The sequence below is a fragment of the Heteronotia binoei genome, chromosome 5 (assembly GCF_032191835.1).
Source record: "Heteronotia binoei isolate CCM8104 ecotype False Entrance Well chromosome 5, APGP_CSIRO_Hbin_v1, whole genome shotgun sequence".
Taxonomy (NCBI): Eukaryota; Metazoa; Chordata; class Lepidosauria; order Squamata; family Gekkonidae; genus Heteronotia; species Heteronotia binoei.
In genome coordinates, this window is record NC_083227.1 from 167,437,601 (window position 1) to 167,452,085 (window position 14,485).

Genomic DNA, 14,485 nt, shown 5'->3' on the forward strand with positions numbered 1-14,485 from the left:
TACAACCTTGGTCGGATGGGTCCAGTTAGCGGGAGAAGTGGAGACCAACATGAAAAGAGTGGCTCTCCAGCATCAATAGCAGCAAAGGAGAAAGGTGGGACGTGAGTCTCAGTCTGGGGCAAAGGCTGAAGGGAAGAAGACATCAGTCGGGGCAGGGGGACCAAAAACCCCTAACCCGCACCAGTGCTTCCGATGCAGAGACATAAATCATCTGGCTGCAAATTGCCTGGAGAGACCTCGAGGTTCCCCCCCCTCGACTCCAAAACCCAGTGCTCCCAAAGCAAAGAAACCGGATGGGCGCCCAAGGGAAATGGTGAAAGGCAGCATTGCCACCCCTGCACCTCGGGAGGAGGAGGTGATCGAATTGGGAGAAGAATCCTGGGAGGATGAGCTGGCGAGAAACGAGAGTGACCTGCACTGAGCAGCGTCGAACAGCAGGTCATGGAACTAACAGCGCCACTAAGGGTGAGAGTAACGGGAACTTTGTTTTTCATACCCTTGACTTTAATGAATCCCATCCTCAAGCGATTTATACATGCAAGGGCCTTTCTAGACTCGGGGTGCATGAGAGACATTATCACCCCCAAAATTGATGGAAGTGTTAGGTTTCCAGGCAAGCCCCTTACACCACCCCATCCAATTTGAACAGATGGAATGGACTATAATGAACGGGGAGCCGTGTACGCAGCAAATGCAAAGAGTACCAGTCGGGATAGGAGACCACTGGAATGCGGAGATTTTTGTAATAGCTCCCTCCTTTTTGTTTGATGTAGTCTTAGGAGTAGGTTGGCTAGCCAAGCACGAACCAAACATTAAGTGGGGGGAGCAAATCATAGATTTCAAGGATCCCGTGTGTAAGAACCACACCTGGAGGGGGGGTTGGGGCCCTGATCCGCCCCCCCCTAAACAAAAAGTTATGCCTCACCATAGAGGAGGTGCAGTCGATTCCCCGGGAATACAGAGATTTGAGGGGGGCGTTCAGTGAGGAGGAAGCCAACGAACTCCCCCCCCCCCCCACAGAGACACTGATTGTACAATAGAATTAATACCCAGGCAAAGCCTACCAAAAGTGAAAATTTACTCTACGGGGTGGGCAGAAAAAACCGAACTATGCAAATTTTTAGACAAGAAATTAGAGTTCATCTGCCCCACTATGACACCCCATGCTGCACCAGTACTGTTTCACAAGAAAAAGGATGGGGGGCTGTGGCTTTACACAGATTTTCACGGGATAAACGCGATTTCCGCATTGAATGCGTACCCAATCCCCCTGATAAAGGACCTCCTAAGCACGGTGTCATGGGGAAAAATATTTACTAAGTTGGATCTGAGAGATGCATACTTTAGGGTCTGCATAAAAGAAGAAGACGAATGGAAAACAGCGTTCAACACACCCATGGGACAGTTCGAGTACTTGGTAATGCCGTTTGGATTACAAGGAGTGCCCAGGGTGTTTATGAACTTCATAAATGGGGTGCTGAGGAAGTACCTATATCAAGGGGTGGTGGTGTATCTGGATGACATCATAATCTCCCCACACACGTTAAATTGGTACGAGAGGTATTGAAAACCCTGTATGAACATAAACTATTTGCTAAACTGTCGAAATGCAAGTTTCACAAGATGGAACTCTACTATCTGGACTACAGAGTGTCGGGGAAGGGTTTAGCGATGGACTCAGCCAAAATACAGACCGTACTGGATTGGGAACCCCCCCAAACCCGCAAGCAGTTACAATCCTTTATCGGATTTTTGAATTTTTACCGTAATTTCATCCAGGGGTTCACCCACATCATGTTGCCCGTAAATGATTTACAAAGTGGCCCAGAGTGAGGCTAGTATGGACAAACAAATGCCAGGAGGCTTTCAACCACCTAAAAAGACTGCTCACTAGCGAACCAATACTAATTCACCCAAATGAATTAAAACAATGTGATGCTAGTGATGTTGCTGTGGGGGGGGATTTTAATGCAACCTGATGAGGGGGGAGTCCTCAGACCTTGTGCGTACATCTCCAAAATATTCTCCCCTGAACAACGAAATTGGTTCGTATGGGATAAGGAGGCATTTGCCATCAAATTCACATAAGAGACTTGGAGATCTTGGTTAGAAGGGGCCCGAGTCTCATTTGAGATTTAGACCGATTATAAAAACTTAGAGGCATTAACGGGCCGTCGAAAATTAACGAAAAAGCAAATCAGATGGGCGGGTGTTTTTTTGCAAAATTCGACTTCAAACTAAAGCACATTCCTGGGTCAAAGAACTTCTTAGCAGATGCTCTATCCCGACTCCCTCAACACAACAGCCAAAAAGAGGAAGTAATAGACTCCTTAATCTCTCCCTCACATTTGGGGGGAGCAGTAACCACCCGGTCACAAAAATTCTGCCAAGCCACCGAGGATCAATGGGGGGCAAGACTTAAAGTCAAGGTGAAGAAGGAAAGGGATGCCAAACCAGAGGGAGTGAACGAAGACGAAGGGGGCTTTTGGTATAAAAATGTGCCAGAGAGCATGCGAAAAGCGATATTACAAGGTTGCCATGACAACAAACAGCTGGTCATTTTGGCTATGTGAAGACTTCAAATTTAATAAATAGGCAATTCTGGCGGCCATTTATGAAAAAAGACATTTCTGAGTATGTAGCCTCCTGCCCAATCTGCCTCATGGAGGGGAGGAAAACCACCCAGGTTCCTGCAACCATTGGAATCAGCCACCAGGCCCTGGTCGATGGTATCATTAGACTTTATTGTTGAATTACCCCCCTCCCAAGGAAATACCATAATTCTGGTAATAGTCGACACATTCTCAAAACAAGCACATTTCGTCCCCTGCTCCAAAATGCCCACAGCCAAGAAACTGGCACACCTATTCTATCAGCATGTTGTGAGATTACATTCTTTTCCTGACAAGGTAATTAGTGACAGAGGATCTCAGTTCGTTGCCAACTTCTGACGGGAGTTTTGCAAATTAGCCCATATTGAACAAGGACTTAGTTCAGCACACCACCCACAGACAGACGGGCAGATTGAACAAACCAATGTAGTGCTAGAACAATATTTATGGTGTTTTGTGAACCACCAGCAATCCAACTGGGCAGAATTACTCCCGTTTGTGGAGTATGGATATAACAATAGTGTGCATAGCTCTACAAAGGCTACTCCCTTCTTGGTAGTAAATGGGTATGAGGGAAAACCATTCCCGCTATTACCAGGAGGGAAATCACAAGAGACACTTTCCTCATTTGAACAGTGATGGACAAAATTGGGGCAAGCGTGGAGTAATATCCAAGAGAACCTAGGAATAGTACAAAAAACATTATGACAAATCACACTCCCCGACTTGGGACTTTAAAGTGGGAGACACGGTATTCTTATCTACAAAAAACCTGCCACTTCCACAACCATCTAAGAAGCTGACGTACAAATTTTTGGGACCTTTTTGCATTAAACGGATTATAAATAAAGTGACAATAGAGTTAGATTTGCCTAAGATGTTTAGTAAAGTTCACACTGTTTTCCATTCCAGTTTACTCTGGAAAAACCCTAGTGCAACGCGTTGGCACCCTTGACCACCAGTGCCGGACCTGATCCCAGTGGGGAATCAAAATCACCACAAAGTAGAAGAAATCTTAGATGCTAAAGTGAAATCGGGGAGTGTTGTATTTTCCGATTCAATGGAAACATTTCCCAAAGTCACATGATGAGTGGGTCGCTAAACCAGATGTAGAAGCTCCATCATTAATAAAACAGTTCTATGCCAAATACCCATTCAAACCCTGGAGGCGGGCCTTAGGGGGAGCAGTAGGTCAAGCCTGACTATTTTGATATAAGATGGCTGAGCAAATGTCAAATTCATGCTCTGGTCCTTCTCCATTATTTACAACCCATTCACAACGTCTGCCTTGCGATCTGGCCAAGAATGTTTATGTTACTGGGAAAGGTATGCTGTGTCTGAAGAGTGAACTCCCTAATTTTCACAGGCCCGTAATCAGTTCAAGAGTTAGTGTTAGAATGCTTTTGTAGGGTAAAAGAAAGTTATCGCTGCACCCTTTGAACTTTAGATTTGAATTAAGCGCTTTTTGTAACATAAGAACATAAGAGAAGTCATGTTGGATCAGGCCAATGGCCCATCCAGTCCAACACTCTGTGTCACACAGTGGCAAAAAAATATATATATATACACACACACACACTATAGCTAATAGCCACTGACGGACCTCTGCTCCATATTTTTATCTAAACCCCTCTTGAAGCTGGCTATGCTTGTAGCCACCACCACCTCCTGTGGCAGTGAATTCCACACCCTTTGGGTGAAGAAGTACTTCCTTCTATCCGTTTTAACCTGACTGCTCAGCAATTTCATTGAATGCCCACGAGTTCTTGTATTGTGAGAAAACGGTTTATGATACCCTATGCAGCACCATGTAACCTCTGGTATCTCAGTATTTCCATGTTCCTTGGGCACCTTTGAGTTCCTAAATAAACCAGTCTATTTGAAATAAAGCAAAGGACTTCATTATTGGGAATATCGGGGCTTAACACACATATTGGGCTATATTCTGTATGCCATAGATTCCTTATTATTTTTAGTTCAGTGATGGTTCCATAGAAGTAAAGACAAGAACATGTCCTCCACATGTAATGTGCCCAACTTCTTACAACTTATAAAGAATGAAGTCGATTGCTATGTTTGTGTAGAGCAGAGATCATGGCTTCACAGAAAATCGGAACATTGGATATATTGGCATTGCTCCATTATGCTGTAGAGATGAAACTGAAGAACTGCTCTAGAAAGCCCAATGATTTGGAAAGAGTGGCATACAGTCATTTTGATCTGAACTAATAACCCCAGGCCTGGATATACAAGCCAGAACTCCTAGTTTACAGCTCACCGGATCTAACCCACCATATTGAAGCCAGGAATAAAAGCTCTGCTCCTAACCTCTCTTTGCTGAAGCCATCTGATTACTTCCATTCTGCAGGAGAAGGGGGGGGGGGGAAACTTACTCACTTGTAACTGACGTTCTTTCAGGTCTCCTCCATCTGCTCCCATCTATAGGTGCAGATTTATATGCAACCAGGTCTTCCAGAAACCACCCTCCAGTGTAGAACTTACTGGAGTAGTCTCTTCAGCAGACAGCTGCTTGTGTGCAGTAAGCCACAATTATAATCAAACAAACAACAACACAACTGTAGAGAAGCCTTTGAAGCTGCTCCATTTACCTCAGGTGCTAGCTCACAGTTCTATGTGAATATGCTTGGACTGATACTCTGACACAAAAGGGTAGACATTGTTTGGGGAAAGGGAAAGGAATGCATAGAGAACATCAGCTACAAGTGAGCTATCTTTTCTTCAAACGGTTCTAGCCATTCCCATTTAGGGAAGAGTAAACAAGCAGCTACATTTCCTTCAACATGGCAGGTTCAACAGGTAAACTCAGGATCAATTTATGGACCCAAGTTTTATTATTGTATTGAACACACACACACACATATATGTGACTTTTTTGAGCAGGAACACACAGAAATGCAGTTTCTTGGTGTCAGGGGTGTGTGGTTTGAGATGCAAATGAGTTCCTGCTGGGCTTTTTCTACAAAAAAAGCCCCTTATGAAACAGTGGTGATGTCAAGGGGTATGGCCTAATATGCAAATGAGTTCCTGCTGAGTTTTTCTAAAAAATTTTTTTTTGTGTATTGTTTTTTGGGGGGTGGGGAGCCAATGGTTCCCTTTTCATATGAGTTCTACATATGGGAAATCCAGCCTTTTGAAACAGCTAAGAAATGTTTCAAAATTGTTTGACAAAAGCAATTATAAATGTGTGACAGGGTATGCCAAACCTTAACTGACAAATGAATAAATTGGACCCAGAGCGACTCTGAGAGGCTCTGCGGAATCCGAGACCCCCTGGCGGGTCGTTAGATGAGCTAGCAGAGGACTGGTCCTCCTGGTTCTTTGCTGCCGTTGACGACATTGCCCCCTGGCGCCCTCTTCATCACTGTACCAAAGCAGCTCCATAGTATACCCTGCAGCTGCAGAGGATGAAATGGCAACTTAGACGGCTAGAGCGAGTGTGGCAGAGATCTTATGATGAGGAGTCTAGAACTTCTTATAGAGCATTTATGAAGGCTAAGAAGGAATTCTATACGACCTTCATTGTGTCAGCGAAATCGCACCCGGTCCAATTATTTAGAACAATTCAATCATTAAGTACAGTGCTGACAGGCAATCTAAAAGCTAGGGAATTGGATATTGGCTGTGAGGCTTTCACAACCTATTTCGCAGATAAGGTCTTGACTCTCCGCCAAAATCTCCCAGCCAGTACGGGAATTGGAAGACCGTTGTCCATCTTTGGGTCCCATGTTGGACCACTTCAGCAGTCTTTCTCAGGAAGATGTGGAAAGGATCTTGGCTGCAGTGAAGCCAACCACCTGCCCGCTGGAGCCATGTCCATCTTGGCTTCTTAAAGCAGGTGGTGAGGGTATCCAAGGCCCCTTGTTAATCTGACATTGTTAATCTGTCCCTGGCAACGGGGACTTTTCCAGCTAAGCTTAAAGAGGCAGTGGTTCGTCTGCTTTTGAAAAAGCCATCTTTAGACTCGATGGTCTTGGCCAGTTTCAAAACATACCGTTCCTGGGGAAGGTAATTGAGAAAGCAGTGGCTGAGCAGTTCCAAGCTTTCCTGGAGGATGCCTCTATCCTTGATCCCTTCCAGTTCGGCTTTCGTCCTGGCCATGGGGCGGAGACTGCTTTGGTCACCCTCACAGATGACCTTAGAAGGCATCTGGATCAAGGCGGGTCAGCGCTGCTATTACTTTTAGATCTCTCAGCAGTGTTTGACACGGTTGACTATGATCTAATGACCCACCACCTTGCCAGCAATGGAATTCAGAGGGTAGCCTTACAGTGGTTTTCCTCCTTTCTCTGTGGTTGGGAACAAAGGGTGGCGACTGGCGACCAGACTTCCCTGTGGCATCCACAAGGAGCCATTCTCTCACCAATGATGTTTAATATCTACAATGTGCCCCCTTGCCCAGATTGGTCAAGGTTTTGGGCTAGGTTGTCATCAGTATGCAGATGACACCCAGCTCTATCTGTTGATGGATGGCTATCCAGACACCGCCCCAGACTATCTGACCAGGGTGCTAGAAGCTGTGGCTGGATGGTTGCAACTAAACCAGTTTGAAGCTTAATCCAACTAAGACGGAGGTCCTGTACCTGAGTCGGGGGTGAGAGGTTAAGATCCGGCATCCAGCTTCCCACCCTGGATGGTGCTCCTTTGGTGCCAGCTCAGAAGGTGAGAAGTTTGGAAGTGATACTGGATGCCTCACTTTCCGTGGAGCCCAGATCACAGCAGTTGTGAGATCTGCCTTTTACTATCTTTGGCAGGTCAAACAACTGACCTCCCAGAACTTAGCTACAGAGATCCATGCAACGGTCACTTCCAGGTTGGACTACGGCAACTCACTGTACGCAGCCTTGCCCTCGGGGTTGATCCAGAAACTCCAACTGGTGCAAAATGTGGCAGCATGGCTGTTAACTGGATTGCCTGTATGGGCAAGCAGTCAGCCAAAGCTGTGCAAATTGCACTGGTTACCAATTGAGTACCGGATTCGCTTCAAGGTTCTAGTGCTGACATTTAAAGCCTTACGCGGCCTGGGACCAACGTACCTGTGGGACTGCCTCTCCGCATATGAGCCCCGAAGACCGTTACGATCTGTCAATCAACTTCTTCTGGCCATACCTGGTCCAAAGGACATCCGTCTTGCCTCAACCAGGGCCAGGGCCCCAGCCTGGTAGAATCAGCTGTTCATGGAGACCTGGGCCCTACTGGACCTGTAAGATGGAGCTGTTCTGCCAGGCCTTCAGTTGAGGCAAGTGGGTGCCCTCTCCTCTCCTCTTATTGTTCAGCCATCTACCGCCTTCTCCTGCAATGGCTTACCACCTGAATTATTATACTCGGGCCGATAACTGTGTTTAATCTGCAGAATGTGCCTCTCCCACCTGTATTACATTTTTGTTGAGTTATGTGGTGTTGTTAAGTTGTAGAGTAATAATTTATTGTTATATTTCAATTGTTTTTATGCTTGTAATCTGCCCTGAGCCCGTATGGGGGTGAGCGGAATATAAATCTGTAAAATAAAAAAAATAAATAAATAAAATTACATTTCTGGTGTTAATAAACGGAACATTTCACAGATTTCATTGCTATGCCCAAACGAAAGGAGATATTTGGGAGCGCCACCCTTTTTCGATGCTTTCTGCACAGAAATATTTGTAGGAGAGAGAGATTCTTGTCTGATACACTGAAGATCATGTCTTATTTACCCATTCAATAAACTTAGGGAAATATGATCTATACGCAAGGATGGCATAGATTGCACATGGGATGCAGGAAAAGGGACACAAAAGTATTCTGTGCCACATAATTTTTTTTCTGCAATAGTTTCTTATACTTAAAAATAATTTAACAAAGTATGTGCCAGGAAGAAAGGAAAGTCCTCCGTATTCTCTAATACATTCAACTCAACACTTGACGGCTTCTTCAATGAAGGAAGATCCAAAGGCTGACACAATGGTTTACTGCTGAACAGATGGCTTGGAAAGGTGTGGCTAGGAGCCACAAAAGTGTGGCTAGGAGCCCAAGGACTTTCCGTCAGATATCGAGCTTGAAATTTCTTGCTAGGAACTAGATTCCCAGGTGCACGTGGGTCTAATTTGGATCAGGACCACATATACCAGAAGGGATTAAGCCTTCCATCCCCTCCCGTGCCATTTTTGCTGACATGAAACTGCCCTGGGGAACTGTGATTTGCCTTCTTGGGGAAATGTAGAGTTCCCAGCAGGGTAAACAGTTGCTCCCTTGGACTATCTCAGTTTGCAAAAACAGTGTGTGGGAAGATATAAGCCCCTTTATCATGCATGCTGCAATCCCAATCTTAACTAGGCCTAAATACAACAGGGAATTGAGATCCCAGTGGGGAACTCCCAGTAAATATTCAACAGAAACTTTTCTGGCAGCCGTGAGGACTTTATGTGAATTGGCTCCGGCTTGGAAAATACAAATGGACAGGACATCTTGAAGAAGAAATAAAGGCGATTCAGGGATACAGTACCCAGGCTTTGATGGAGGAAACATGACAATGAGAACTGATCAGTTTTGATGAAGTCCAAAAGAACAAAACCAGTTGAAAACAGAAATACTTGATTGGACATCAGATGGATAGGAGAATGTGGTTGGTTACCAGCAGGTCATAAGGAAGCTAGTAACTGGCTTGGGCGGGAGCAGCTGGCTCCTTTGTGTCCATGGCCCAAAGAAATAGCAAAGAGTTCAGAGAAGAGCAAGGCCTTGATTGGAATGCATGTTGGGCTGGGGATAGCATGAAGTTGTCATAGCAAATACAATCAATAAAAAAACCTCATCTGGCCTTAAGGTTCTCTTGCCTGACATAAGCTTCAATGAGTGTGATGACAGGAAATCAAGTATACCTGTTGGCAAGAAGACTTATTAGAGTGGCCAATTGTGAATGACAAAATTCCTAGAGATTTGGGGGTGGAGTCCGGGAAGGACAGAATTTGGGGATGGGGGAGTTCAGCAGGGATGAGAAACCATAGAGTCCACCCTCCAAAGCTGCCGTTTTCTCCTGGGGAACTGGTCCATGTTGTCTGAAGATCAACTGTAACTCTACTCCAAGCACCACCTGGAGGTTGGCAACCTTAGCACTTAACAGTGCACCTCTAAACAATCATGAACTTCAATTAGAAGAGCGTAACTCTGTTTAGAATGGCACATGCAGAGAACTGAAACCAACATGGCAGAAAGCAGTAATGGAAAAGCAGAGTGTGTGGTTTAGAAACTGAAAGGGCAGGAAGTAGGAGAAAGTAAGAGAGAGGATGGAGGAGAGAGCATAATGAAGTCATTTTGAGGACTGGAAAGAGAGCTGTTAATGCAGCAAAAGCAATTGGGAAGGTGTGATCTTGGTCTGAGGGCAAGCAAGCAAGAGAGAGAAACTCTATGGAGGACAGACAAAAAAACCCCACAGAATTGGCATCTTATGAATCTGGGGAGACCAAGGGGAGCAAACTGAAGGCGGCGACGAGTGCATAGAGCCAGAAGCCCAGGCTGCAGTACATACACTGAGATTATTCCCTCGCGGTCGCGCCCTCCTCCTCTGTCGCAGCCATACAAGACGGTGCACACAGAAACGGGAAAGAAAGAGAAAGAAGGAAATAAATATAAAGGCAAAGGGAGGTACAGGGCCAGGGGGTGGGGCGGAAGAACCAAAATGCGGTAAAGGTTGAGGGGAGGAGTGTAGGGAGAAAACAACCAGGTTAATGTTGGTCGTTTATGCACAGGACCAGTCCAACCCAGTGCTGGAGGCTCATCTCCTCAGAGAAATGGTTGGCTCTGACAACCAAAACAGACAAAGATAGATATCACAAAGAGGCAGACAGCTCTCAGTAGGGATGAGCAGAGACAAGACCAAGGCCCCACAATGCCCCCCTGGCCACACCCAACACATGCGGCAACAAGCCCCAGCCACTGGAACCCTCAGCCACTGTTAAAAGCTGCAACACTGTGCGTGGCCCAAACTTGGACGGTTACCCAACATAGAAACCTACTCTTATTGGATTCTCAGATCTTCTCCATCCTGATTCTGTTAGCACGGCCCCACAGCCAAGCGAGGGAGCCTTTTCCCTATGCCTTCTCTCCCCCCTCAGATATGTGTTGCCAATTTGTGCTTGGAACTCGTAGTGACGGGGGGTCACTTAGTCTGAAATTTTAGTTTGCAGCTGTTAGGCCCTGGAGTTAGCGCTTGCAGCAGCCTAGTCCTCAGCTGGAATCACTGAGGCTTGCAGGCCACCTGTAGGCTGTTAGTGGATTATCTGGATCCTCCTTAATGATCCCTGTCAAACCAGATCATTTCTATGTTAATTGCATGTGTCAAACTTGTGATTAGATGGGGGAAGGCAGGTGAATCTAATCATTGCCTATGGTTCCCATAAGGGTAAAAGGGGGGGAAGTTTCTCTCATTATTTTGGGCTTAACCTAAGGGTTAGGCTGTTGGTAAAGCATAGGTTTATCTTTGGAAATCGTTATTTTGTTTGGGAATGTTGGATTTGTGCTGGCTGGATTGGAATGCTGTTATGCCTTAGGACTAATGTGAACTGACCTACCTTCTGGATTGTATTTTAAACTGTATTGATGACTGGTGGAACCACCAAGATAAAAGTTGTTGCGCCTTAAGAAATCCTGAGAAAGACCTCTTGGAACTGGTCTATTTGTTGGGGCTGCAGAAGCTTTCAGTTGCCTTGGACCCTACCTGTATAGAGTCTAATTTGGGGACTTTAAACTTGGGTAAAGGAGCCTGTATATGGATATAATATCTGAAGAGAAGCAGAGTGGGCTGGTAGTCTGCTTCTTATAAAGATAACCAGCCTGGTGGCAGCAGACCATTTAAAGTGTGCCTTGCCTGTCAAGAAACGAGGCCAGCCTTCCGTCAGGAAGGCAGGGGAGAGCTGGAGGAATGTCAGGCTGAGCACTACAACTCAGTTCTCAGGTGTGCATGGGCCTGATTCAGACTGGGACTATAGTGTGCAAGGAGTGGAAGCTTACAACTCCTCCCATGCCATTTTCCCAACCTGAAAGGATGGGGAGGGGCTGCTATTTGCCTTATTGTGGCCCCCACATGTACTGATGACAATATCTGTGGGACAAATAGAGGTCTATGGGGGCTTTTCAGCTTGGAAAAGAAGCAAAGGGAGAGGCAAAAGGGAGAAGCAAAGTCCCCTCTCTCAGCATGCTGTGATCCCAGTCCTAACTGGGTAGTACACAATGGAGCACTGAATTCCCAGTATGGAACTCCAGGCATATGAATGACTGTGAGAACCTGGGAGAAATGTAATGTATAGTTAGGCCCTGCCGGGCAATGCAGAAGTGCAAGAGAAACCAAAAACAAACACACTGGGCAAAAATATTAATAAACTTTATTAAAAAAATAACAAGACAATTACTGTATAGTAGTACAAATATGTATTATAACATCAACCATAATATCCAAACTAATAGAAACATGAAACTCAGTCAAAAACAATATTAAAAGCAGGGCTTTTTTGTAGCAGGAACTCCTTTGCATATTAGGCCACACCTGTCTTATGCAGCCAATCTTCCAAGAGTTTACAGGGCTCTTCTTACAGGGCCTGCTATAAACTCTTGGCGGATTGGCTACATCAGGGGGATGTGGCCTAATACGCAAAGGAGTTCCTGCAACAAAAAAAGCCCTAATTAAAGTATGTCACAAATCCAACTGTGTAGTATCCAAAAACAATATTGTATTCTAATGCCACATTCTAGATCCAACTTGGTAGTATGTTGTTTTTCTTGGAAGTCTGTAATACATCACAATTCCACAATTCAGTCCAATGCAGCTCCATGATTCTCATGACCATACAATTTCAGGGTGACATTCCAGCAGGAAATCTGTGTATATATCATAATTTACATTGTGTTTTTGTGATTTCATATTTAATATTCTATGTATTATTAATCTGTAAATTAAAAAATGGAATCTTGAGATCTTTTTGGAGTACCTTGTAAGAGATCTGATTCTTAAGGAAACTGATGATCCTTGAAGAACTCCTGTGAAACTGATGTTAAATGGGAGTTCGTCAAATCATGGAGTTCAAATCTGAAATACTGTGGTACACTGGATCCAATTGTGGAGATGTGAGAATTGCACATTGGACTGAACTGTGGAATTGTGATGTAATTCAGACTTTTAAGAAAAACAGCACACTACCAAGCTGGATCTAGAATGTCTATTGACTGGTGGTATTACAATACAATATTGTTTTTTAGATACTAAATGGTTGGATTTGTGACATACTTTTAATATTCTTTTTTGACTGAGTTTCATTTTTCTATTGGTTTGGATATTATTGTTGATGTTATCACAATATATATTTAAACTACTATACAGTGGTTATCTTATTATTTTAAAAATATGGTTTATTAATATTTTTGCATGGTGTGGCTGCTTTTGGTTTATTATTGTCCACTGTGATCTCATTACATTTTGAAGTGCAGGGGAAGCCTGTGCAGGATTTGATCAGTAGTGAAGCTGAGCAGGTCTACAGTTTTTGTAGATATCTAGGGTGTTGGGAAACCCTGTGCGTAATACATGAATTTGGATGGAAGCAGCATTTGGGGGATTCTCTGCATGCTAACTCTGGAACTGAATAACAGCAGAATAACTCTGCCAATATAGATAGACTGCCTGCTCGCCTGAAGGAGCCTAGTAAGTAGAGCATGTAGCCTTTTCTGCTGACAAAAGAAGTTGGAAGGCATTGGTGTTTTCTCCTGCTTGAAAAAACTAATGAACATAGATGAGAATGTAGAGTAGGGTTGCCAACTCCAGGTTGGGAAATTTCTGGAGATTTTAGTGAGTGGAGCCTGCGGAGGTTTTAATTGGGGGCGGGGAGGGACCTCAGCAGGATATAATGCCATAGAGTCCATCCTCCAAAACTATCAGTTTTTCCACAGGAACTGAGCTCTGCAGTTGTTCAGAGATCTGCTGTTGTAATTCTGGGAGATCTCCAGGCCCCACCTGGAGGCTAGCAACCCTGGACTATAGAAATGGTTCATTTAGTACCCTTATTCTTGTACTGAATCCAGCCTTTTGTCAATGCTTTGCCTTGGATAAAGAGAGGAACTACACCAGTGTCCTTGAGAGTGTGTGTGAGAGAGTGAGAGAGACAGAATGTGGGGTGGGAAGAGAAAGAGAATTAGGGAAGAGACAACTCTGGTAATCACAGAACTGGGCAAGAAGAATTAAGATATGTGCCTGATGTAGGGCAGATACAGAAGTTAAAAGACTTACAGAGCTACAAGGTTAGAAGCAGTTCCGTATAAATGCATTTGGGATGGCCAGACTCATGCACTTACATGTCGAGAAACAATTCCCAGCTCACAGAACTGCTGTGGGAGAACAAGCAGTTGTGACACCAAAATAGCAACACTGTTCTTTAATTCACACAGCAGGTAGTACTAGTAAAGAAGCACAGCCTGTTTTTCTGCTACTGATTGATCAGGGTGACATATCTAAGCAGCCTCGTCAACATTCCACCAAGTGGATTTTTCAGAGAGCCTTATTCTTCTAGACCCATGTCTCTCCAAAGGGGGAGCAATCTTTCCTATGGAGAACTTTCACTTAATAGGAACCACACCAGCTTCTCTCTGACCACACCACCCTAAGCACGGCATCTGTTGCCTAGCAATCACTGCCTACTTGTAGCACTAATCTAAAGGATGATGACTATCCACTTTATTCCATTCTGAATCCAGCTTCCTGAGGAGATAGTAGGAGCTTCATGCTGGTTCAGATTCTAGACTGGGACCTAGGGAGAGTTGGAGCTCTTTTTGAAATCTTTTCAGTCCTCTGTGGAAACACTTGAGATCTCCTTGACCTAAATCTAGAGAACCTTAGTGAG

At 44.7% G+C, this 14,485-nt stretch overlaps 1 protein-coding gene across 1 annotated transcript in view; it reads right to left on the minus strand.

Annotated features, from left to right (window-relative positions):
• Positions 1-14,485, minus strand: part of CACNA1A (calcium voltage-gated channel subunit alpha1 A) — a 599,049-nt gene that overhangs the window by 24,644 nt on the left and 559,920 nt on the right. The window contains exon 46 of the mRNA XM_060240686.1: positions 10,132-10,167. Within this exon, the coding sequence (XP_060096669.1) occupies positions 10,132-10,167 (36 nt within the window). The remainder of the gene's footprint in view (positions 1-10,131; positions 10,168-14,485) is intronic.